This window comes from Sander vitreus, chromosome 11 (assembly GCF_031162955.1).
Source record: "Sander vitreus isolate 19-12246 chromosome 11, sanVit1, whole genome shotgun sequence".
Lineage (NCBI taxonomy): Eukaryota > Metazoa > Chordata > Actinopteri > Perciformes > Percidae > Sander > Sander vitreus.
In genome coordinates this window covers 24235579-24261882 of record NC_135865.1, presented here as the reverse complement: position 1 = coordinate 24261882, position 26304 = coordinate 24235579, and the positions used below count along the sequence as shown (strand labels likewise).

General features: G+C 39.0%; 2 protein-coding genes across 9 annotated transcripts in view; both read right to left on the bottom strand.

Moving 5' to 3' along the window:
• Window positions 1–1058: 1058 nt before the first annotated feature.
• On the bottom strand, window positions 1059–20710 carry il1rl2 (interleukin 1 receptor-like 2). 4 transcript variants are annotated; one of them, XM_078262466.1, is made up of 12 exons: window positions 20609–20710; window positions 18981–19051; window positions 13376–13586; window positions 12929–13097; window positions 12320–12494; window positions 11788–11850; window positions 10594–10720; window positions 8435–8574; window positions 6505–6651; window positions 5584–5748; window positions 4273–4476; window positions 1059–3633 (listed from the first exon to the last, which is right to left on the bottom strand). In XM_078262466.1, exons 2-12 carry the CDS (start codon window positions 19045–19047, stop codon window positions 3440–3442), a joined length of 1662 nt encoding a protein of 553 aa, XP_078118592.1. In that variant the 5' UTR covers window positions 19048–19051; window positions 20609–20710; the 3' UTR covers window positions 1059–3439. The 4 variants fall into 4 exon arrangements, with proteins under 4 accessions (XP_078118592.1, XP_078118593.1, XP_078118591.1 ...); XM_078262467.1 differs by having other exon boundaries at window positions 20614–20709; XM_078262465.1 differs by lacking the exon at window positions 20609–20710 and having other exon boundaries at window positions 18981–19220.
• A 788-nt stretch (window positions 20711–21498) lies between these two features.
• The window catches only part of LOC144525544 (interleukin-1 receptor type 1-like), a 28809-nt gene continuing 24003 nt past the window's right edge, over window positions 21499–26304 (bottom strand). For all 5 annotated transcript variants that reach the window (XM_078262461.1, XM_078262463.1, XM_078262460.1 and 2 more), the window contains 2 exons: window positions 24686–24957; window positions 21499–23644 (listed from right to left, as the gene is read on the bottom strand). In XM_078262461.1, the coding sequence (XP_078118587.1) occupies window positions 23348–23644; window positions 24686–24957 (569 nt within the window). In that variant the 3' untranslated portion in view covers window positions 21499–23347. The remainder of the gene's footprint in view (window positions 23645–24685; window positions 24958–26304) is intronic.

Sequence of the window (26304 nt, the reverse complement as noted above, 5' to 3'; positions counted from 1 at the left end):
ACCTGCTGTTTTTTTGCCTGCAAACCTGTATGCTGTTCTTTTGGGCTTTGAAGGTAACCACTCTGTTCTACGGTCTCTCTACCTGCCTGCTGACGCCACTCTCCACCTGCCATCACCAGTCCTGCATGCCTCGTCTTCCCTACCTGTGTCCACAACCTGCTCTGTCGCCTGAGAGGATTTCCCCACTAGTCCATTCTGCTACATTTTCCGGTTCATTAATAAACTGTGTAAAAACTTCAAACTGTCTATTTGTCTGCTTCTGGGTTCAAGTCACAAATCCTGACAAAAGTTGGTAGTGCTCCAGTTAACCGCTAACTGTGGCTGCCTCATTGGCGTGTTATCAAGATGCATAATCGTTTTTCAGCATGTTTATTAACGCTGTGTGGCTTCCATTGACTTATATTACCTTGCGATTGCGTGTCAATTTACGCCAAGTTCTCCTGAGAAAAGAACAGTAGCGAATAGTATGAAAGGCTGAAAATCTGCATAGGGAGATTGGTTGGGGTGGTGGATGGGTCAAACAACACTCACTTTCACGACTTTCACCCAGAAGACTGGGGATCGTGTCCTGTGTGTCACGTTTCCTAAAACCAACCGTCGCTTTGTTCTTTTACCAAAGCCAGCTGTCCCGTTCTTCTTTTACTAAATCCAACCGTCCCATTCTTCTTTTCCTAAACCCAACCGTGCCATTGTTGTCCCGCGTCTTATTGTTTTCCTAAACCCAACCCCCCGTTCTTTTCCTAAACCCAACCGTCCCGTTCTTCTTTTTTTAAACCCAACCGTGCCGTTGTTGTCCCGTGTCCTGTTATTGTTTTCCTGAACCCAACCGTCCCGTTATTCTTTTCCTAAACCCAACCCCCCGTTCTTTTTTTCCTAAACCCAACCCGTCCACTGTATACTGCGTAGACATACACGTGGATAGCTCAAAATGCGTACAGATAACACGCCACTTGGCTTTAGAAAGTGGCGTGTAGGTTTACGCAAAGTCATGATGTCACGTTGCTTGTGTTGTTGCACTTGTTTGATGTGCTGTGTTCGCAAAGTTGTTGACTCACTAGTTTTGAGAACCAGTTTTAATGGCCAGGTAAGTGTACATTAAACACATACAAGGAAATAGGCTTTGGCTTTTTCTCATTTTTGATCATGATTAATGTAATAACAAATGCATGTTTACAGCTGTCTATATTTACAACAAAGATGTAAAGGTGAATTGCACTCAAACTGTAGGGGCACTATGTAACAAACTTTTTTTGCTTTAAGTCAACTTCATGCAAATGATGCATTCAGTGGTATTTCATTTGCAGCGCTGTTTGTGTTCTGGTGAACGGATAGGAGACTGCACTTTATCATATCAGTTATGTCGACCTTTACAGTGTTTTCCCATCAATCTGCAGGTTCCCAAACACCTGTTGGCTCAAGTGAGTGTATGTAAACTGGGCTGATTCCAGAAAGTTGGATTAGTTATTCAACCAGGTGTAATACAAAATAGAAACCTTCTGGATTTTTACGGCTTAAGAACCAGGCTGACCTTTTTCTAGAAACCAGTATCAACATAAGTGTCAGATATTACGGCAACAGTGTTCACATAAGGTCACACACTTAACACTGATGACAACCATGTGTGTAGCATAATACAGTAATATAAATACAGGTTCATATCAAGGAAAAGAAATGTTTCGGCTGCTGTAAACCAATCCACTGCAATATTATCAACATAAACCTTAATATCTAATAAAACATTTAACAAACCGTTCGCTCCTGTGGAGAGGAGGTGCAAACTGCAACATAAGCAGGCCCACACAAGGATGTTGACTTTGACATTATGTCTCAATAAAACATCAGACAGTTGTCATATATTCAACACATGCAGTATTTTCAAAACAAAAGTAATGTCAAATCAGTTATTGCAGGCCTGAGACATTGAATGCATAAAGGAGTGAAAGGCAGCAGAAAGTGTGCTGGTCCTAATCAACGTTCCTCCTCACCGTGACTGTGTAGATATGTGATCTGCACATTATGCTCTGATCGTTATCTTAAACTGAAAACAGCTAAGTAAAGATGTTCTTTGGAAGGAAATATAAAAAAATTGGGACTGTGGCAATTACCAAACAACAACAGCCTTTAATATACTGTAAACAACATACGCAACGCATAAATAGTTTGTAATCTGTGGAACAAAGTATTCCTGTTTTGCAGAAAACTGCCGTTTGCAAAAAACTTAATGCGACACAAATAATCTGGGATGTAGAGCATGTCCACGATGGGTGACGTTAGTGATATGAGGACAGATAAGGTTATGTAGGCTACATAACTGATAGACTGGGAAGAAAAACGATACGCTCAAACAGGTAGGCTAGTATCTGGAAATGAAAATGCATCTATAGTCGGGGCCTCAACATCATCTCCCGACGTATGTTTAACCTGCGAAGTAATACAGCTTCTTCATCAACAGGATCGTCGACTAAAGGAAATGCCATGTTTTGAGAAAAAAAACGTATAGTCTGCCTAACATGGTTAATAAACCAACCCTGTTTTTTTATTCATGCAGATAACAAACTGCATTAAAATGCGCCTGATACAGACTGAATGAATGAATGAGGAAATGAAAGCGCGCTGTGTCAGAGGGAGGAGACTGAGAGAAACTCCAGGTTTCTTGAAGAAAACCTGCTCCCGACCAGGTTAGGTTCACAGGCTCAGTTACCATAGTAACTGACTCTGAGGTTAAGATACCTCTCTTTCTGAAACGGGCTGGAGTTACCCCTCTCTCTCAGGTTTGATTAACCTCCCTTTCTGAAACAGAAAACTCAGAGTTTCGCTCATTTCAGGGTTAACAAACTCAGAGTTTTCACTAAACCTGCTTTCTGAAACAGACCCCTGATGTAACAAGCACAATGTCTATGTTGGATCCATAGACTAACAACGCATCCGGTTCGGCGAAGTGCTGCAAATGCTGAAGTGCCTTAAACCTGCATTCTATCTGAATTCCAGCAGGGGGCGACACGTGCGGTTGCAAAAGGAGGTCGGTTTCTGTAGACGTCTATGAGAAAGTGACCCACTTCTCACTTGATTTATTACCTCAGTAAACATTTCCATAATTAGTTTATGGTCACATTCGCTATTTTAAGTCTTCTGCAACACAGAATGACGTTCATTTTTTTAATTATGGTCACGTTGATTTAAAAATCGGCGATAAAGCAGGGGGTGTTTTAGGACGTAGCTATGATGTGATTGCCAGTGAAAGTGTGTAACGTAGAGTGTATGCAGCTCTTCCCTCCCTCCTCCCTCTCGTCTAAAATCGTCACATCCGCAACCAGGATGGCTGCGCCCGTAACGGAAAACTCGACGATTCATAGCAGATCTCCACAAACCAATGGGTGACGTCACACATGCTCTGTCCACTAATTTACAGTATGTGGTTGGATCCCACTTTTCACTTGGTTTAGACAATAGTCTGGAGTCTCCCTGCAGGCGCTGAGGGCATGTGGTACCTCAGATTCTTCCAGAAGTTTCTGTTTGAGCGCAACTTGGTGTGTTTGTTGGTTCCAAGGGAGGGTTTCTTCCACTTCAGAGCCCCTTGTTTCCTCTTGATATAGCACAGAGACTCTGGCATGCAACTGTAATCCACCGGACCATCTGGTAGAATAGAATACAATGTTGACCATTTATTCAAACAAACATGTTTAGAATCAGTTTTAATGGCCGAGTTAGTGTAAACACATCCGGCATTTGTGTTGCTCTCAAAGTACATACATAAAAATAGACATACCACTAAAAACAACAGGACAACACTGAACAAGGTAAACATAAACATTTAACTACTATGTATAGAAGTTTGTATATACACTTACATATGCATACACTTATGTACATATACAGTATGTAAACAGAAAACTCTATGAGGATTATAAACAGTAAATCAACAGGGAAATGCAAAAGGTGCTGGAATGAATTAGGAATTATTAATATAACAGGTTGGTGATATGACAGTATATACAGTGTATGTTTGACAGATATTTACATGTTTAAATGTGTTTAACACTATAAAATACATAATTTACTGAAAGGTGAACGCTTGGTGTTACAGGGTTATTGCACAGGGATTGATCCTGACACTAAGGACTGTTAGATGGATGAAAAATGAAGAGGAAACGTTGCTATTTTTGTTAGGACAGTCCACAATTTTAGAAAAACTACTTATTTACTTTCTTGGTGAGACTTGAGCAGATTGATACCACTTTCATGTGTGTACGGTAAATATAAGTCTGTCCTCACCGATTTCCACCAGAATCACTCTTGGGTCGTTCTGGGTCAAAGTGTCGTAAAGGCCAACTTTCTGCTCATAGCACAGCTGGTTTTTGTTGGCATGCAAGGAATCTTCGTCTGTTTTGCCATCAGAGGAAGATTTTATCTCAGAAGACAGGATAATTATCAATCTTCGGCATTGGCGCACTGTAACAGCGATGGCATCATGCACAGCTGGAAGAGATTAAACACAGCATACAAAACAAGTCAAAATAGAAAATAATCTTTTTTTCTTTAGATAAAGGCCATATATTTTTGACTTAATCCAATGACAACCTAATTACGTAAAATACAATCTATATTCAAAATATAGCTGGCCATTTTCTAAAGCAATACATAAGCTTTTAGGAAACTTTCCAACTTGTTCTCGGCATCCACTCGTTTTTCTTTTTTTAACATAAGTATGAGAGGCAATGTGTGAGAGTACTGTATGTCTGAAAATGACTGCTTCAGTTCTCCGTCGGAAAATGATGTCTGACGGCAAGGTAAAGTGGTGAAAATATTCTAAATATAGCATACACTTAAATTGATAGGTTTAAGGTAGGTAATACACTGACTATGGATAAGTACCTCATACAAACCTTAACAGAAATCACTTAAAGTAAAAAGTACTTTCTGGCTTATAGAAAATCAACTTTGACTCAAATAACCACTCGTTACAACTGAGGTATGCAGATTCGAAAAATGTTGGTTGGTCTGATGAGTCTCGATTTCTGTTGACATACCATTCAGATGGTATCAGTCATAATTTGGCATAAACAGAATGAGAACATGGATCTGTCGAGCCTTGTTACCACTGTACAGGCTAGTGGTTGTGTAATGGTGTGGGGGATGCTATCCTATCAATATGGGCCAACATTTCTAAAGAATGCTTCCAGCACCTTGTTGAATCAATGCCACAAAGAATTATGGCAGTTCTGAAGGCGAAAGGGGGTCAAACACGGTATTAGTATGGTGTTCCTAATAATCCTTTAGGTGAGTGTATATTCAGCAGTATAATAAATATTGGATGTAAGAATGTCCTTAAAAGCATTACTAAAGAACTGAACAATTGAAGTAACACATGACAAAATAAAACACAAAAAACAGAAGTGAGGAATTAGTCACTGGGTTAGATTACTTCATATCTCCAGTACATTTAGAAATCTCTGCAAAGCGATGCACATGGCGTGTTAAGTGAGAAATACTAAATGTAAACAAAACTGTTTGCTTCCAGGGAAACTCAACATGGTATTTTCATTACATCTTTAAAAGTGAACCAGATGAGTCACTGTTCCTGACCTTCTCCAGGGCAGTCGTCCCGTCCTCTGATGTACAGGGAGTAGCCATGTTGTTTCTCCAGCACCTCAGGAAGGACCTGCAGGGCTAAGCTCGCCGTTTCAGATGAACACCAGGTGTCGGAACGGAGGTAGCTCACATAGGCGTCGTAGAGCTTCCCATCTGGAGCTGTAGAGAAGACAGCATTGTTTCTGTAAAGCTTCTGACGAACTGAGGATTACCATCATTGTAAGTCTTGCTTTGCCAGACCTTCCTCCACAGCACTGCGGAGGAGGGTCTGGCTAGTCCACAAAGCATTCCGGGATGGGAGAAAAATGTGCTCTGGTTTATCGGCATTTCTTTAAACCAATCACAATCGTCATGGGCGGCGCTAAGCACTGGACAGAGCCATGGTCCTGCTGCAAAATAGCCTCGGGAAGGAACTTGTTTAGGTGGAACGTGTACGTTCAAAAGACAGAAAACAGAAAGACAGAAAATTCAGATTGGACAGATAGTCTAGCTAGCTGTCTGGATTTACCCTGCAGAGATCTGAGGAGCAGGTAACCATAGCTCTCATAAATCCACCAGAGTTTAAAATTCAAATGCAAAGAAAAAGGAAGGTAACGGACATCCGGCCAAAAAAGACTGACATCTGGCGGAATTTCAGGCAGCAACGGAGCAATCCCGGAAGCGGAACGTGGTCGTGGATATAGACTACCATCATTGCATCTTTTTCTCTTAAAGATTTACAACAAATCTTTTAATTTGTCTTTAATTTCATTCAATTACTGTTGGTTTTATTTGCTATGGAATGTGCTCTGACCTTAAGAACTAGATGAGGTTTTTTGTTTAATTGTTGCACAATGAGGCAAACAAGAGAGTTCCTGTCAGGTGTCCAGTCAGATAAGTCCACAGAAAAGCAACACCTACAAATGAAACACTCACCTTGTTGTTTGGAAAAATGTCTCAACAGTTTCCTGTAAGCCAAAACCAAATCGATTTTAAAGAAGAGGAAGGCAGCAGCCAGGGCCAGAACAGCCAGGGAGGCAGTGAGGCAGAGAGCCACGCTGGTGTAGAGGGCACTGTGGTCAGCTGGAGAGAAGAGGAGGCAGGGAAATTTAAACGTTCGGTTTGAGACCACATATAAACAAAACTAGAATAAACCAGGGCTCTGGGAAGACTTTCAGGATTGTTCCATCTTGTGGAAACCTTTCTAGGAGACTAGCAGTTTATTTGTACATATCACATTTCAAACAGAAAGGCAATTGTAATTGTATTATTAATTTATTTGATATATTATTTATTTGTAACTAAATCTGTGTTACAAAAATTCTGGCTCTCTAAAGACCTGAGGTACTGTATGTAGGAATAGGAGAGGGGGGGAATAAAACAATGTACATAAAAAATAGTATAATGCATCTATTAGACAAAATATAATAGTGGTTACAGAGCAGTTTTAGTGCTTTTATGGTGAAGTCCTAATACACTGTATGTCAAAAGGTATGACACCCGAACAAAAATACACCCAACATCACATAACATAACCTAAGATAACATGCATTAATCAGCTGCAGTGGTGAAATGTAACTAAGTACACTTACTCAGGTACCGTACTTAAGTACAAATTTTAGGTATTTACTTGAGTCTTTTCTTTTCATGCCACTTTCTACTTCTACTCCACTACATTTCGGAGAGAATTATTGTACTTTTTACTCCACTACATTAATCTGACAGCTTTAGTTACTTTACAAATTAAAATATTTGCACATAAAACACATGTAGTTTCTAAAATACGTTCTTTTTATCAATTAAACTGCCCAACAATATATAGGCCTACAAGTCCAGCTGAAACGATTAGCCGATTAAACTCTTAGTTGATTGACAGAACCGTTTCCAGGTTCTAAAATGTGAGAATTTTTCTGCGTTGAGTACTTTTTCATTTTAAAGATAATTTTTTTGGGACATTTTTAGGCCTTTATTTCCACAGGACAGATGAAGACATGAAAGGGGAGAGAGAGGGGGCATGACATGCAGCAAAGGGCGGCAGGTCAGAGTTGAACCCGTGGCCGCTGCGTCGAGGAGTAAACCTTTATATACATATGTGTGCCTGCTCTTCCAAGTGTGCAAACCCGACAACTACTTTTTCATTTTAATCCATTTTCCTGGATCTGAATACTTCTTCCACCACTGATCAGCTGCTTTTACAGCATCTACTCTTCTGGTTTCAGATCCTCCACCAGATTTTGAAACCTGGCTGCAGAGATTTGCTCTCATTCAGCCACGAGAGCATGAGTGAGGTCCTGAACACTGATGTGGCTGATAAGGTCTAGCGTTTCAGTTAATACAAAGGTATTGGATGGTTTGTGGTCAGGGCCTAGGAAAACAATTTCTTTATGGATCTGTGCAAAGGTGCAAATAAGAGACTGCCTTTCCAAAATTGTTGCCACCAAGGCTGTATATAGCTTTACGATTTTTCCTCATTTGGAACTGCGTGGCCTAGCCCAAACTATGGAAAACAGACCCAGACTCAAAAGTACACAAAGATATTTGGATATATTGGATATGTATGTGTTTCCACATACTTTGGGCTGTATGGTGTACAGTAGCCAGGAGGACAGATATGTCACAGCAGAAACATTTTGTCCTTTGAATTGAGTGCTTATAGTGATAAATCCTTACATTCTGTTTGCAATGTGTAAATGCGTGAAATGTTACAACCTGCATTGTTTGCTGAAATGAGAGCCGAAATGTCTTTATGGCATTAGTTCAAAACCGTTTTTATTATTTTTGTTGTCCTTTGGGTTGATATTGTCTTTGATATTTCCTGCACAACACTGTCATGTTTAGAGAATAAAAAGAAAAGTGAAGAAAATACCTTCTTGAAGCCACACCACACCGACTTTGTGTCCAACTGAGTTCAATACGTAGCAAGAAATGGGGATATTCAGGAACTGACGAAGAACTTTAGAGATGGACAGAGTGGACTGACCATACACCCTGCCTCGTTTGTGAATACTAAAGGGACAGGAGGATAGCGTATCAATCAGTCAGTCAGTTAATAAATCAGGAAAACAAGCAAGAAATATTCAGGTATTCGGGGTGTGCTCAGTGTTTTGATATCTTTTACAGTTTTTGTGAAAAAGCTATTAAAGTTTAGTGTTCGTTTCAGGAAATTTTATTTATTAAACAGAGTGTGTATTGCATGAGCTAGAGTGGATGATGTCATCGCCAGAGCACAGAGCCTTAAAAAAATTATCTTTGTCCCTTCTCTATAAATTGCTCTCACACTCACAATTTTTACTTGTCATACGCAATTTATACATAGGTATTTTTTGTCTAGTTCAGCCAATTTGCTCAGTTATGTGATATGACTTATACTTTTGGCTCAGTGAGTTTCCAAATGACAAGAGTTCCACATCTTCCTCCATTCGCTGCCCTGTTTAACATTCTCCACATTTCTGAGTGAAACGCAGAGCGAACCACTTTTTTAAAATCGCTGATATGCCCACATTTTTAAGTTTATCAACATAAATTTTATATGCATACGTTCACAAAGGCCTTGTGGTGGTCACAATTACATCATTTGACTGATACCCCTTATCGTTTTAGCAGTCTGAGCCTTTATTTGAGAGCTTGCTCTCAGTGTCTTTGAATAGCTACAGTGTGGCACAGGTGACAGTTTCAGCAAGTGACACGGTCGTTAACTGATTCAGATGAAAGAGATCTCATCACAGTGATCAAAGGGTGTTTTCACTGGTCATACGTTACCATGACAACACTTTCACAGACTAGGCAGTAATATGAACATTAGTCTATATCTTTTGCGTTCCACTTCTGTCTGTCTGTCTGTCTCTGTCTCTCTGTCTCTGTCTCTCTGTCTCGGTCTGTCTGTCTCTGTCTGTTTCTGTTTTTCCCTGTCTCTGTCTCTCTCTGTCTCTCTGTCTGTCTGTTTGTTTCTCTCTGTCTCTGTCTGTCTGTCTCGGTCTGTCTGTCTCTGTCTGTTTCTGTTTCTCCCTGTCTCTGTCTGTCTCTGTCTCTCTGTCTGTCTGTTTGTTTCTCCCTGTCTCTGTCTCTCTGTCTGTCTGTTTGTTTCTCTCTGTCTGTCTGTTTGTTTCTCCCTGTCTCAGTCTCTCTCTGTCTGTCTGTCTGTCTGTTTCTGTCTGTCTCTGTCTCTCTACCTCCTTCTCTGTCTCTGTTTCTGTCTCCCTCCCTCTTGTCTGTCTATCCCTCCCTCCTTCTGTCTCCCTCCCTCCCTCCCTCCTTCTGTCTCTCTCTCTCTCTCTCTCTCTCTCTCCCTCCCTCTTCTGTCTGTCTCTCTCTCTCTCCCTCCCTCCCTCCCTCCCTCTAGTGTCATTTGTGATTTGTGATTTCATCCATGTATATATCCCGCTTCTTTTCAGGCAATATATTCACCTCTCAGCTCTTTAGGGTCATGCTTTTTTGTTCTATGCAATGGATATGTCTGATAATAATACAAAGTATTTATACTTTTAGCCTTTTTAGTCAATTTATTTGAACTTCCACTTTTGACAGTATTACAGTTTAGCTTCCAGCTTTTCTAGAAATGTATTTCAGCTCTTAGCTTAATAAGGTAATGCCGTTCATCTTCCAACTGACAATTTTACATTTCAACTTCCAGGTTTTTCAGCAGTGCAGTGCAATCCATTTGAGATTTTTCAAACAATTTATTTCATATTTCCGCATTTTCATCTCTGGTTCTCATAGCATTTGTAAGTCTTCCAGACTTAATCATAATTTCAGTTAGAAAATGAATTATTTTATATATTAGTGGTGTTATTCAACTTTTTAATGAAATTCATGTTAATTGAAACCATTCATACTATTCTCACTACTTCAACTTCTTCTTACTGATTTAAGCTATTCATCCAGTTTAGCTTTAGCAAATCAGCTATTCAGCATTCCATAATTTTCTGCTGCAGGAAATGCATTTTCTAGTTCATCTTGTTGTGCTTTACAGCCCTCCTCCATGTCCATGTTCAGGCTCAAACAACATGCCCATAAGCAGAAACTCACTATTTCCAGGACACTTTCAGTCCCTCGTAGTCGTCAACTTCATTATTGCCAACATACCAATACATTTCAGTCTCCTTGTTCTCACTGACGCCTATGTAGGCTAAACACTGCAGCTCCACTCTCGTACCTGATCATCAGTGAAAGAACAAAGAATATGTCACTCTACACATCCTGGTGTTTTGATCACTGGGAGGTGAAAAACTCTTAAAAAAAAAAAAAAAAAAACTTTTCAAAAACTAAATATTTCTGAAAACACATTTGGTAAAAGTCTAGAGCTTTCATATCTCCTGAAAGGTTGACGTCTACATCAAGCCCAGTCCATAGATGGCAAACTCCCATTTCAAAGGTTTTTTTATGATCAGACATGATTTTATGCAAAACTGGACACGTTATGTCAAATCTATCATACATTTGCCAACTTCAAATAGGCAACATTTAAGCACTACAATGCCCAGAATTCCCTATACTATGTTCCTGCAATAGAGGAAGCTGCAGTTTCAGGACCACAGTCCTAGGACGGCATTTCTACAACTGCATTTCTACGACCCTAGTTACCGAACCAAACCTGCACACTGCACAAGCGTCAACTCTTAAGTTAGCAGCTAGCTAGCTAGCTATAAAAAGCTAAGGTTAGAGTTAGGTTAAAAGACAGGGTTTGGGTTAGTGTTATGGTAACTATATTCTATATATAAACTATATTTATTATTAGGAATTTAGGAGGCCTGAAGAGGTGAAAGCATGCAGTATTTCACTTATCACTTGATTTTCCTCAGCCACACGCTTTTCTGTTTGAGCCCTGCTAAAAATGTTGCTTTAGAAGGAGCATTGAGGAGATTAGTGTTATCGGTTGGTTTTACAAATCTACTTAGATTAAAAACAAAGGGTCCCATGACTCTTGTCAAGCATAGAGTTCTAGTATGTCAGTGAGGAACTTTCTCTTGATGTTGGAAAATATTGTAGCATGTCCAGTACACTTTTCATATACGGTCAAACAAAAGTACCAGCCAATTCATTTTACTTTCTAAATGCCTACTAGAGAACAAGAGTAAACCTGCAGTAATAGGTGAGAGTGAGATTTGCAGTAAGTGACACAACTCAAACCTGATAGAAATACAGTGTGTGTTATATTAATATAATATATGTTAATATAGTGTTACTATGACAGTGGTTATTATTTGTGAGAGTGTTACTTACCCTCTTCAACCATGACCACTTCCTGTTGAGGGAACACCACCTCGGGCTCTACAAAAACTGTGTCTGCAAGCACAATCATAATCGGTGTAACGGAAAACAATACAACACATTACAACATGATACAATCTATTGAAACCGAGCAAATGGGAAAAACAACTAAAAATATGACTTCTTTGGGGATTTTACTTTAGCTGTGGGAATGTCCCACAGGTAAATCAGAGAAAACAAAGTGGGAGTGAGTGTTACTCATTCACTTTCAAGACCCACAACTTCCTGCTGCTCTGGCCTCCTGCAACGTCTTGAAGATAATCCTAAAGTAACTTTTACAATCCTGTGCATGTCTTTTAGATAAATGGCATTACAGATAATGTAAACAATTTCCATAATAACTCTTGATAATCAATAGGTCTCTTGATTTAAAAAGCATAATGATGTCAAATTAGGAGAATATAAAAATCTGAATACAAAAATAAATCAAAATCAGGGATTTAATCTGATGACACTTCAGGCTCAAGTGACCTATAGTACATACCATTGTTAATAGCCAGCTGGATGCTGCGTGCAGCGGTGTAATTCCTGCCATTCAATCTAATGTCTACAAAGCAGGTGTATTTCCCAGCATCCCTCTCTGAGGCTGCAGGCAGTCTCATTTGGCCACTCTCATCCACAGAGATGGGCTCCCCTGGCCGCTCCACTGGGTGGCAGTCCTACACACACAAAAAAATATTTTTTATAGTGTGATGATAAGGACAATTTTTTTTGTAGAGTAGGCCTACTAATAACCAAGTTACAAGTTTAGCGCCTTACACAAGGCAACTGATTAAAAGTCAAAGAAGTTAAATTAAATAAAAACATTGGATTGAAATTAAATGTTGCATTTATCAAGCCAGAATGTACAGGAAGTGATGCAGGAATCCCAAAACTAAAATCTATTTTCAACCAGAAATAAGGATTACATCAAAATCCCTCAAAATGAATGATATAAATTGGCTTATGTGATTTCTGCTCTTTCCATTCCTATGCTTTCACAGATTGTTCCTTTGTAGCCTACTGAAGTGGGAGCTAAATAAAGCAAGAAGAAATAGAGTAGGGCACATAAATGCAGTGAAACAGTACATGGATATCATGGAGCTGTGTTCACCTTCATCCATCGTATCTTCCTTGTTTTTTTCAGTGTGAAGATCTCTGCCTGTTTGCACGGAAGACTTCCACTGACTTCCTGGGTGAGGAATGTGGTTTCAGATGGATTGGGACACTCTTCACTGGACACTGACACCTCAAACGTCACCCTCGATAATCCAGTCTTGCCCCTAAAGAGGAGACAAACTGTGAGACAGTTGCAAGACAGGCCAACCTGAGCTCCAGTAATATATGACCTTAGGTCTGATTTAAGAAATGTAGATTGTTGTAGATTGATTTTCCATTATATAATTATTCTTTCAATCCTATTTATTGATGTAAATGAAGTGGACAAAATATTAGAAACACTCATGTGTACTTCAGTACTGCCACAAAGCAGCCTTGAGCTCTCTATGTAGTCAGGATCAGATGCAGTCAAACCTACTAAGTCATACAGGAGTTTCTATACCTTTTCTCACAGGTGTAGGATCCACTATGAGACATCTGCACAGGTAGAAACCACAGTAACCCATCCCTGACTTCCACTCCGGTGGGCAGGCTCAGGTTATGGCTCCACTCTCTGCTCCAGGTCACGTTGGTGTGGGCATCAACAAAGAGGCACTTTAGCAGAAAGAGGTGGCCAACACTCACATGGTATGTGTCTGCTGCCCCACTGTGGTCTGGATGTGATAGTACAAAGGAAGACCAGTCATTTGTCTTTTTAATGCAAAGGGTAAACACACACTGATTGTCACAGAAAAAGACAATCAGAAAAACTGTTACAACTGCCAGCAAGTTACTTGGGATAACACTACTGAGCACTGAACACATTTACAAAGACAGACTGGTGAGAAAGGCCAATAACATTGCATGTGACTGCACACACCCCCTGGCATCTCATTTTAAACTACTGCCATTTATGCGTCGTTTCTGCCCACCCCTTCTGACCTATTTCCATGTTTGTGTACTTTCTAAAAAAGTTGAAAGGAATTTGAGTATAGAAGAATTCTGCTTACTAATTCATGGCATACAAATACATTTGTATTTATTTTACAGTAATAATCAGCTGCATTGAATAAAAAAAACACTTATCTGCTGACAACTGAGTAGCTTCACTTCTGCACACAAGCATGCAAGCATTGATGACAAGAGAAAGAAGATAATGCTCATTAAAAAATTTTAACCCAAATTACAGTTTAAGTCAAAGACTACATTTACTGGAAACAGCAACACAGTTAATATATTTCTTTTTAAACAGTCTTAAAATGAATCATTATTTACAGAACAAGTGTAAGGACATGCATAATGTCAAAAAACTCAAACTTGAGGCAATACAGCCGAGGCATGAAATGAAGGATCCAGCAGCAAAACAAATCGAAATGACGGTTTACAGTAATGCCAACATTCACAACCCACACCAACGAAAGTTGTTAGGAGTGGAATGCCTTATTTTCTTCAGAGGTACTGTACTGTAGCCATTTACATTCTGTATGAAGCGCCACATCCTCATGCTTTTACTCTCACTGCCACATTGTGGCACTGCTGCACACACATAAATGTTGCATTCATATAAAGTCGGCATTATGGGAAGACCGATCGGCTGTTGTTACAACTTTTGAATAAACCAAAAGATTAAAAGCAAATAAGCAAATAAAAAAGACTGGCGTGAGATAGCTATCTAGCTGCATCGGTTCTATCAGTGTTAATACTGGATTGTGTTGCCCATTTTACAGAGAAACTACAGTTAACGTTACATATTATATCTATCATAAATTTCGCAGATCTCTTATTTTTTTATTATTATTTTAACTAGCTAGGCTTAACGGGCTTTCCAACTCCATATTCCTATTTATGGTCTCACATGAACGCAGCATGACACAGACTTCAGATGGCGGGCTAACGTAGCTAATCATTAAGGGTCAAACCGAATTTGGTGGGTGAGAAAAACAGGCTACAGAGAAGCAAATTAAGCAAATGAACAAACAGACAACCACAACAAGTAGCTAGATAATCGAAGGTAAAGTGAAAGTACATATTGAGGACATTTCGAGGGATGAAAACAGCAACGCCGGCTGGAGTTAGCTGCTAGCTTAAATAATTAGCTAGTGCATCCTTCTAAACCCTGTTTTTCATGTTGGGAGGCGGTTGTCGAAAGAATAGCGTTACGAAGAGGTGCCCTGGGGTTAATGGCTGTGGATAACCGCACAAAGGAAGGCGGCACAGAACAAAAACAAGGTATGACAGCTAACTGGACACCTGCCAATGTTTATTGCTAACGTTAGCTTGTTTGTTTGCTGCACGTTTGCGTCCCTGCAAAACCACAAGCGAAAACTAATAGAATCTTTTTTGTCCTTTCATCAATCATAATACTTAATCTGAAATATATACTTGTTAAACGTTTAGAGTTATCAATGTTTTATTAGACTCAGTAGTGTTTGTAATAGCATTCCCCTACTGCCCGCGAGGTGGATGCAATTCTCAGCAGGGATGAGTGTTATGGGTGCATACATCACCATCAGCAACGTTGTGTGTGACTTGCAGGCAAGTTAAAATGGGACTCCACCAACTTTTATTTTTGTAAATTTGAAAGTGACATAACGTTAGGCTTGATGTTAAATGTACTGCTTGTAACGTACAAACACAAGCTCTATTGACTTTGGCTTAACCGAGCTCAACCTTCCTTTTGTTATCGGCTGAGCATGTTGTTGGGTATCCGCTACTATAACTATGCTGAAGTTTTTTAAGTGTCATGTTTCTCTTCCATCCACTATTTTTTTTCAATAGCTATTGTTGTAATGCTTAGTTTGTGTCACTAAATACCGTTTTAAATTAAAGAAGACTTGTAGGACACGGTGCAATTCAGGTTTGATCAAGTCATAGACTAATTCATAATATTTTGTTCTGAGTTTTTTAGAGGAAGTCATGGCATCAACAGATGTACTGATTGCATTTACTGAGTGAATCCTGTATTGACACATAAAGGTGCTTATGAATCATGCTGTGCCTATGTACAATGCTGTCAGTTAATGTTTTTTTTGCACTAGACATCTTTATGTTTGTTGTTGGCAAACAAAGCACTTTTTATATAGATTACCTGTCTTAAAGGACTACAGGCTGCAATCTATAGTTTATGGCAATCTTACCATATGTTACAGTTCATCCAGCTCTGGATGTTAGGCAAGCTGGAGTTTGTGTTTCTCTGCATGCTTGTTCTTCACTTACTTCTATGGACTGTTCACAAATTAACATTGTTGCAAAATGGTATGATTCCTATTTCTTGCAGTAAAATGTTTAAGCTACTAAAGTTGTTTTAAAAGGAAAACCTAATCTTTTACGGATTTTTATAACTGCAGTCTCCTATGTAATGCTTGCCATTGTTGTAACTTCCTTTGTAATGCAATGCTGACGTCTTTCATGTATGGGACTTCCTGGAGACTTGACCGTAAATGTCTGATCTTGCAGCCTTTGACCTATTTACCTATTAAATGAGGCAGATAGAAAGAACCTACTGACCTGACAAACTTTTGCACCTTAACATCTGTTTAAAGTCATTTTATGTCAAGAGATGAATGTAGTGCATGAGGCCTGCTTTTAGCTGCTCACTAAGCCATGTGTCCAACCTTTACACCTGTCTATGTTTTCACACCGTCCTATTGATAGCCGATATGAGTGGGGGATGGACCCACCGGTTGTCTCAGCATGCTACCTTATCAGTTGAGCTGTCACTTGTCAGAGACATGTAGATGTGCTAAATTTTCCACATGTAGCCTATGTGAATAGACAAGACTTAGTAGGAGAAATTGACAGTGCAGGCTGCAGATGAGAGGGAGAAACTGGAGGTGTAACTAATTAGATACTTTTATTTTTGTGTATTAGAATTTGAGCACACCCATAACAATAGCTTCCCTCAGACCACAAACCAAAGCTTTTGTCATTAGGAAGAAAGGAGTGTTTGTATCAAATTGCAGCCTACCTGTAGTTAGTTGTCTGATTCCCAAATTAACAGCAGTATGTAAGAGTATTGAGCAGGCAGTGTCTAGTACTGGAGCAATACTTTGTCAGATTTTTGGAATTACTGAAGCACTCTCAACATAGTTTGGTTTACCCTATACCTGCATTAAAAGCCCCATCCACCATAATTTTGTTTGACTAAAGACCTTTGCTAAGGGAGCTGTTAGCCTGGGGCTAAGAAAGCATTCACACTGGCACAATCCTGGCAAATTTACTTTGCAACTTTAACCAAGGGCTTGCCGCAGCTATCGCTGAGTTTGTGGTGTTTTCCCTGAAAAACTACTAAACCTGGGGCTATAAGTTGCCAGTGTTAAATGGGGCTAATGGGATGTGCTGCTTTTAATGTTAACATTTAGTTAAATGTTCCTACTGTATTCTACACTTAACCCAGGGCTGGTAGACGTGCGGTGTGAATCGTATAGCCCTGGGCTCAGGTTTAGGTTAACCCTGGGCTCAGGTTTAGGTTAACCCTGGGCTGAGAGTTTGGGTGCATGAAATGTTGTCTCGCCATGAAAAAAAACTTCAACTTGGTTATAGAGTTAAGGTGCCAGGACGAGAGGTTCCTATCATATTTTAGGTTGGATAAGAATCAGTTTGATGTCCTCCTGTTATCTCATTGGTTATACTTATAATAATTTGAACTTTGAGCGCAGCACTCAGAGGCAATTTGGAGTGCTGATCATGTGTCGGCGCCTTAAGGCATTGTATTGTGCTAATAGTGCATTCTACGGTCGTCTCGTCAGAAATAAAACATTTCACCTTCAGATAAAGGATCCTTAGGGATCCTCCTGTCATTTGTAGTTTTAAGTTGTAATATTGTGAGATAGTTTTTCTATATGAATGTATTTTCATTCTCTTTGTTGTTGGTTTAGTCACTGATCACTCGGTTGCATTCTCACCAGGTAATGTTTATCATCAGTCTTCGCGACTTGATTAATTAAACTAACACAAGTGATGATTGTAATCTCCGCATCACATTTCCATATCTCTACATGTATTCAGTTTAATATGTACATATTGTAAATAAACTTTGATTTAGGTGAGTCATAATGTGTGTACATTTGTTTTTCTTTCAATCAAAATGTAGTTATGCACACATTCGTGTAGTTCATGGGTTACTTTGTGGTATTTTTTATTTCATGATATATTTTTTCATATTTGTGAATAATGATGTTCTTATTATGAAAAAGTTATGCTAAAAGGACAAGCAATCTTTTCTAGGGCTGGGTACCGAATTTGATACTTTTTAAGCACCTTAGTATCGGGTATCAGAAAAAAAAGCCTTGTATTTCAATACCAAATGTCAATACCTGAGGAGTAAATCTCATCAGCGTCAGTGAGTTTTCACGTCCTAGAGACATGCAGGAAAACCACTGTTACGCACAAATTAGCACATACGTAGTAGGAGCTGTATAATAAATAAAAACATTTGTGCTGTAATGTTAATTATTTTTGTTAAAATGGATTTTATAAAATTTTATATCAAAGTTTTATTTAGGAACCGATATCGAAGTCACAGTATTGGTATCGATATCGGTATCGAACATTTTTGAATGATACCCAGCCCTAATCTTTTCTGGATATCTCACTCGAAGGGTAATTCCTAACACGTTATGCTCAAGCATGTTGCTCAAGTGCCTGTTTAACAGGTTATAAACCGGAAAAGCAGCAACACAATCCCTGCGCTCTTTCAGTTTATTTAACAGCTGTGGCATAACTACAGTATTTTTCTCTCCTATGAACTTTATATATCTTTCTACTTATCAGGTTAATGGTTTTCAGCTGTCAAACAAACCCTAATTATTTGTCTTTACCCAACAGGTTCAAAAGTTTAGTGCCCCCCCTACCCATATAAGCCATGTTAATGTTTTGACTGGAAGAATATTGAAACTGAAAATGCTAAAACCTTAGCAAGTATTTCAAATCAACAATTGCTAAACAGATTTATGTTACAGTATACATTTCCTGTAAAGCAAACTCTTTAGAGAGGATTTCTAACAGCAGAAGCTTTTTCAGTCTGTAAAGAATAGAAGAATTAAAAATAAATACAAACAAATACTCACTGTGTGCCACAGTGAATGGCGGAGACAGCAGTGCAGCCAGCAAAAAGACAGAGCCTGCTGCTGTCATTGTCCTTGTTTTTGGGAAAAGACAGATTACATTTCGTTAAAGTCCTCTGTGATTTCTCAGACATGGCTCATGTTCTTAGCCGCACTAAGTAAGGCTTCTTGACACATTTCCTGGCAAGTCTCTTGACTTGAAAAACTTCCAATATAGGGAAGTGAGAGAGGTGCAGCTACAAAGCTGACACAAGGAAGGCAGGGCCAAAGGCCAAAGCACTCCTAGTAAAGTCCCAGGGAGTTCCACTGATTTGTGTTTAGGTAGAAAAGGTAAAAAAATTTAAAGGATCTCTCGCTCTCTAGATAGATGGATAGATAAAAATCTCTGTCTATCACAACAATCAACTTTGTTATTTATAGTACTTTCTTCTAAATTTGAGTTACTGTAGTAACTCATCTGTAATTGGCACTGTAGCCTACTTAAAAAAAATCAGCTTGATGTGAGAATTGGATTGGCATCGATATCCTATTAGGACACCAGAAAGGTAATGGTTTTTAGATATTCTTTTGATATTAAATAATGATAGCTTAGAGAGAGGGGGGGGGGGATGACAGCAGCACCATACACATGCTCTACCAGGTGAGCTACCAGGGTGCCCCCCTTGTTCCTTCTTTATAAAAAATGTACAGTGCATTTTTATACATACACACACACACACACACACACGCATAAATAGAAGGAAAACAGCGCTTTGTAACAAACTGAGCTAAAAAGCATTGATGAAGTCTTTTTATAAACAGTTTTATAAGTACAAACTTGGTGGCTCATTTTTTAATGAATGTTGTTTTTTTTGTTTTTTTTTTATATAAGTCAATACCTTGGCTGTTAGTAATGCTACAGTAATACGGGTTGACTGCCCTTAGTGCTCTTCAGGCAATCCTTCCCTTAATAGGCTATGCATTTTAAATCAGCAGCCCCACTCTTTTTAGATATATCTAACATCACTCAGAAACTATTTTATACTGAACTAATTTTTGCCAAGATGATATTATATTTTTGCTGGCCTTCTGTTTTATTTGCCAATGCCACAGATATCCCTTTCAAGTAGGGGTTGACCGATAACAGTTTTGCAGGTGTTGCAGACCGCTTACAGAGCTGTAGCGGAGCCAAAGTAGCACACTTTTTAATTAATTAACTTTGATCAGTTATCTGTAAAATAAAACACTGATACAGATAATCTGCAAATTACTAAATATCGGCCCGATTATCGGCTAGGCCGATAATTGTTCAATCCCTACTTTTAAGTATGCCTTGCTGTGAAGTGGTACCTCACAGTGAAGCCACTGAAAATGTCTAGGCTATTCCTTATCACAGACAGTCTCATCAGTCCCTCCTATAATGAAACTGCTGAACATTAAAAAAAAAAACAACAAATACATGTTGAGACCTACAGACTGTGAGTAGGAGTGTAGTAACAATATAATGATTCCAGTGGATTGAAAAACTGTAGGTTATACATTTAGTATTGAGTACCAAAAGTAACAAAGGCAATAACATCAACTGACTCAAAATGATACTCCTTAAAGGGCTACTCTAGGAAAGAACAAAAATAATTTGATGGTAATTTTACCTTACCAGGCTGAGTGTTGAGGCTTAAAGACAGCTGCTTGCTACCTGCCTTAACCTTCTGAAGAGCTGCTGGGTTTTCCGTCCTCTTATCTTCACAGCATGTCATACTGTTCCTCTAACCCCCTGCATGAAATTTCCACTCAACAGAAAAAGTACGACTTCTTCTGCATTAGAGGTGCGGTGCAATGATTCATCCCCTGCGCACTAGACCTCATTGGCTTAAGATATGAAAGTGACAGATGTATGGTATATTGTCCCAATGCAATAAATACTTTGTATGTCTTTATACATACATACATATACACACACACCTATTTAAGAAAAAAAATCATCCTAAAATATCACAACATTTATATTCCTGAACCACCTTCTTTACTGATGGCCTTTACACTGCGTGTAAAATTACGTTTAACTTTTGTCCCGGAATGATTGTCACCAGGTAATCATTTAAGGTTAAACCATCATAAAAAGCAGGTCCCATTTTGAAAAAATTAGATGCTCCAACATCCATGATTTCTGAGAAAGCTGCTAAACAGTTCCTGTTGTTTGCTTTGTGGGTTTGATTTTGTAATATATTTTATGAAACATTTTGAAGCAGCCAACCATAACACATTGGATTAAATGTTTAAAGGCACCATCAATTACTATTTCAAAAAGTTTCAGTAAAGTCCCTGTTTGCAACTATATTACTACATGGCGATTATGTTACTTGGACAAAAATACTACCAAAGTCAAGAAATTACTTGTCTTCTTCTTTGTCAATTTCTATAGGGTATTGAAATGAACTGGAACCAATTTTGGCCACATGTAAGGTAAAAATGAAAATCTGAAATTTGTAGGTTATGGGCTAAAACATGCAAAATCATTTATTTTATGAGGAAAGACAAACAATTTAAAAATGGAAGAAGCCTTCCACATTTTATTTTTGAAAATTTCATATTTCTTGACAGAATATTCAAGCGCAAATGGCAGTCTACAGTCAATGCTAATTGGGAAGCTTTTGCATTCTACTAAGACATTTTTAACCTAGCACTTTTTACATGAAATGTGCCTCATAAATAACATTTATTAAAAATAAATACATTTTTAATAAATGTTTTCCTCCCTTAGCTTTTGCTCGTCACAGTTCCTCTAGTTCAACAACTGTAAATAAATGGCAGTACATTTAATATAAAGCTGTTTGCTGCCTGACCTCCTATAATACTGTAGAAAGGTATTTGTTTTACATATTTACACTTTTCGTCATACATATGTACATTTTACAGTTACACATGATCATTTGGTTTCATCAGTCCTCCTTTGTCCACATTATTCTTCAGTTTCTACCTGCCAGGGAAAGTCAACAGTTCATATACTGATGCAGGGCAAACTCAGGATAGCCCAGACGCTGTGATGATTGCACATGCATGATGCACATTAGATGTGAGCTGCTGCTGCCACCTTTTTTTTGGATCAGTTGCTCTGCCTTTAGCATGCATGCGTTGTACATGGTGCATTTATGGACCTGTTGCTATCAGAAATGCGCTAGCCTACTTGAAAAGTCGAGGTGACATTTGCAATCACAGTGGCCTAGCTAGCTGATGGGCCTGGAGTGTGAGACCGGTGTTACTGTAACCCTTACAGACCCGCTGGAGCGTGGGTGATTTCGGCCGGCATTACTGTCTTTACGAAGCTGTAGCGGGCTCTAATGGAATATTGGTATCAAATGAAACCAGGCGATCTAAGGAATTCATGGATACCAACAATGTCATGCTAGCTTACCCTGGTGTCACCTCAAAATATCTGGATAAGATATATGGGAGGATGAGGATGTATGGCTTTCGGAGGTGTATTGAGGGGGGTTTCTGAGCAGTTTTCAGAGCAGAAGTGTTTGCCATCTTGCAGAAATCTCCAAATGTCAAAAGTTTTTGATTCCAAATAACAGCATGGATTTTTCATGTGGTATTCCTCAAGGTCTTGGTGTCTTAATGTGGTCTTTTGGAGGGATATCTGATCATCAATGTAATAAATCAGGAAGTGTGTGTGTGTGTGTGTGTGTGTTTGTCTTTTGAAATATCTCATGAATCAATCTTGATTGATTAACGCAGAAATGTGCTGATTAGCTCTCATAACGGGCCAGGTGGGTAACACACTGCCATGAGGCTAATGTCTGATTACTCCACATTTTCATTGTGATATTTTGTGATTAAATTCTGAATCTGCAACGTTCTCTGTCCGGTAAATGTGGTAGTACAATGTCTTCCTCTGATGTAGACGTACACTGTAAGTCAGTAGTAGGGTATACAGTGTAGTTGCATATTAAGTGGTTTGGGGTCCTTCTGTAAGTAAGTTTGGGGTACAATTTGGTTTTGGAGAATTCTACAGGCCAAGCAAATCGCCCGTTCCAAAAAAGGCATTTTTGAACGGGCACTGTACTAGTTTGTTAATTCTCAAGTGGTCAAAAAGGGTTATATTTTGACCCAAACATTGCTGCAACAACTTAATAGACATAATTGAGCATGAGAATGTCCATTATAAGAGTACACAGGAAACAAGTTACAGTATACTTGCTCTGTTGTGACTGTATTGGCCTGGACTGCTGTTAGATTCCCGGCCTGAATTATTATCCCAGTCGGACCCTGCTCGGAGCGTTTACTTCACAGCTTCTGGTCAGTATTTCTGAATTGTCTGTGTGTGAGGGGTTTCTCTGCCAAACACATTTGTGCACTGGAAACCAGCTGCTCTCTGGTTCATATTCCCATCATAAGTTCAGCAGGGCAGTTTTCTCGGGGTACGATGCCCTCTTGCCCCTCACCGGCATACTATACCTCATCTCCTTCCAAAACCTAGAGGAAGGGGAGAGGGAAGGGGACAGCTGCGTGTCCTGTCCACCTTTCTCCTCGTCCTCTCTCAACCTCGCACATGTCCTCCACCTTTGCCTCGTTCTCAGGTTCTTCCACCAACACACGGCGCCCTGCTTTTTCCTCAGGTGACGTACTGACTCTGGAAAGAGAGCCAGCTGAGCCGAGCTGATCTCTTCCAACTCTACAAGAATTACCTGTAAAGCACAGCTTAAATTAGAATCAGAGTGCTGTTTTGAGCACGTGGTCATGAATTAAAAACATCTGAAATGGAACTAAAGAAATTTGAACTACATTAATTAAATCATCACAGAATTTACATTGAATGGTTTTCTGTGTTTAATTTAGAGCACTTATGCTTACTGTACAACTTGTGTGCTGTGAGCGTTCTAAGGGAAATTAACACTGGTGCTCCACTATGATGTTCACACAGGTGAGACCATAAACCTGCATTGATATCATATCAATTAATTAAGCTTATACATTTAAAATGTTTAAACCAGGAACTTATTTGGATCAAGTAGCTTGTGGAAAAAGTAGGTGTGCCAGATTCAGTAGGCTACAGCTGTTACATTAATTTGTCAGACACATTACATTTCGGTAAATAGAAGTCAGATTGTACTCTTGATACGGCGGAAACCCATTAAACTAACTTTGTCTGCTGTAGTGTACATTGGTTTTATATAGGGCTGGGTATCGTTTAAAATATTTCGGTACCATGACTTTGATACCAGTTCCTGAACGATTTCAACAGTTTTCAATTTCAACGAAAATAAATTATAACATTACACATTACTGCACAACTCTTTTTATTTATTTGAGTCTATTTATGTCTCTACGGTGTGTAACATTAGACAGCCAATCAGCAGTATTATTAGATCTTGGTAGAAGCATGCTGCATGCTTATTGGCTCACTGACGCTGATGAGATTAGCTCCGTAGGTATTGAAATTTGGTACTTAATGACAAGGCATTTTTCGATACTTGATACTAAGGAGGCAATTTGATCAGTGCCTTAAAAGTATTGAATTCGGTACCCATCCCTAGTTTTATAAGAGCTTGTTTGCTGAGAACAGCGGCCTGTTGCTGCTGTAAATGGATTGATGAGATTGGTGAGATGAAACCATAAAGTAAATATTGACTAGTGCAGCTTTAATGGTAACATTTTTTTAAATCAAGCGTGACTGGACTTTATGCAGCCTATGCATCGAATACGCAAAAACAAGTCTGTTTTCTCACCTTGAGAGATCCCTCCAGAAGTGCTCTGTGCATTGCTGCCATACACTCCAACTTCTGTCTTGAGTCGGGATAGACGTCTTCACTACCATCAAAACTCATGCTGCCACTGCGGTCCCCTATCTTCCTTTCATTGTTATCACTGCTCTTAGAGATGTTGTTATTATTACTACTAGTGCTGCTTGTGTGTCTTTTGCTGATGAAAGTAGAGGCGGTGTAGAGCAGAAGAAGGCGGCGACTGGCTTGTATGTTCTCTTCCACTGAGTCCACTATGGCTGCAGGGAGGAAACAGGATGAAGAGACACAGTGGAGTTGCATCAGAAAAACATGAGCTTACAAAGTAATGAGACCTAACGTAACTACGCAAAAAGGGTACCTTAGTGCACAAGTGCATAAACTTTAAATTATCTAGCTATTACTAGGAGGAGCTGCATGTGAGAACGCAAATGTCTGGATCAGCTGAACCTGACATTAAACGGACTTTCCCTTGCCAGCTCCCTAGTACAAATGGCGTGTTGATGACATTTCTATCATCGGGCCTAACCAGAAGAAAACAAACATCTAAGGGTGAAGAAGAAGCCAGAAGCAGAAGCCAATGAAAATGTCTAACTGGAGAGACAACGAGATTTGAGATCTTCTGTCAGTAATGGCCCACACCAAAATTGTCAGATAAATTCAAGAATGGCAGGAGACTCAGTTGTTTATGACCAAATTACAAAGCAGCTATGTGACCGTGGTGTAATTTGGGTCATGTCCTGCATCCTGCACGCTCTACCCAGGCGCCACCCCTTACCTAAACCAAACTGATTGTTTCCAGTAAGTGAGAACCCGTCTGACACGGACAGTTTACTGTTGTGTGCTACATGCGAGAAAACTAAACTTCGGACAGTGATATAAGCAACTGACCAACTAATGTTTATCACGTTAATGTGGGATTTTAATTAATAAACAGTTATTTAGCAACTCAGATATCAGCCTGTACTAGAGCTGTCAATCTTCCTCTGTAATACCATTTGAATTTCAAATATTTTATTATAATATTCATATATTTAATGCTCAAATGCAGCCTGTTATTAATATGTACTACACTACTCAGGCTTATGCAGGGCTCAATGCTAATTTTTTTTCCGAAGGAGTACATGTGCTCCTAAATAGAAAAATGTAGGAGCGCATAAATAATTTTGGGGGCGCAGTGAAAATGTATCAAATAGTGTTTTTCTTTTATTAAAGGAATACGAGGAGACATTTACAACCAAAGGGATTTCATTTATTTGAATAGAACAAGTAGCCTAAACTAGGTTTTTTAATTATTTCTGCTTCAAACTTTTATTTAATATTATGTAATAATTTTATACTTTAAACTGTACATGGTTCAAGGTGCATTTATTGTCATTGTACAAGTGTCCCACTAAATCCAGACAGACTTTTGGATAATTCACTCCAGTCAGCTAATAGTGACTTACATAAGGTAACTGCTATTACTGTTGGTGCACAGTGATATGTTTTTTACAACACGTGTTTATAAATACAAAACGTTATGAAGTGTAATGTTTTCTATTTTAAAATACGTTTTCTACTGATCAGTACACTGAATATACAGTAGAGGTGTAACAGACCACTCC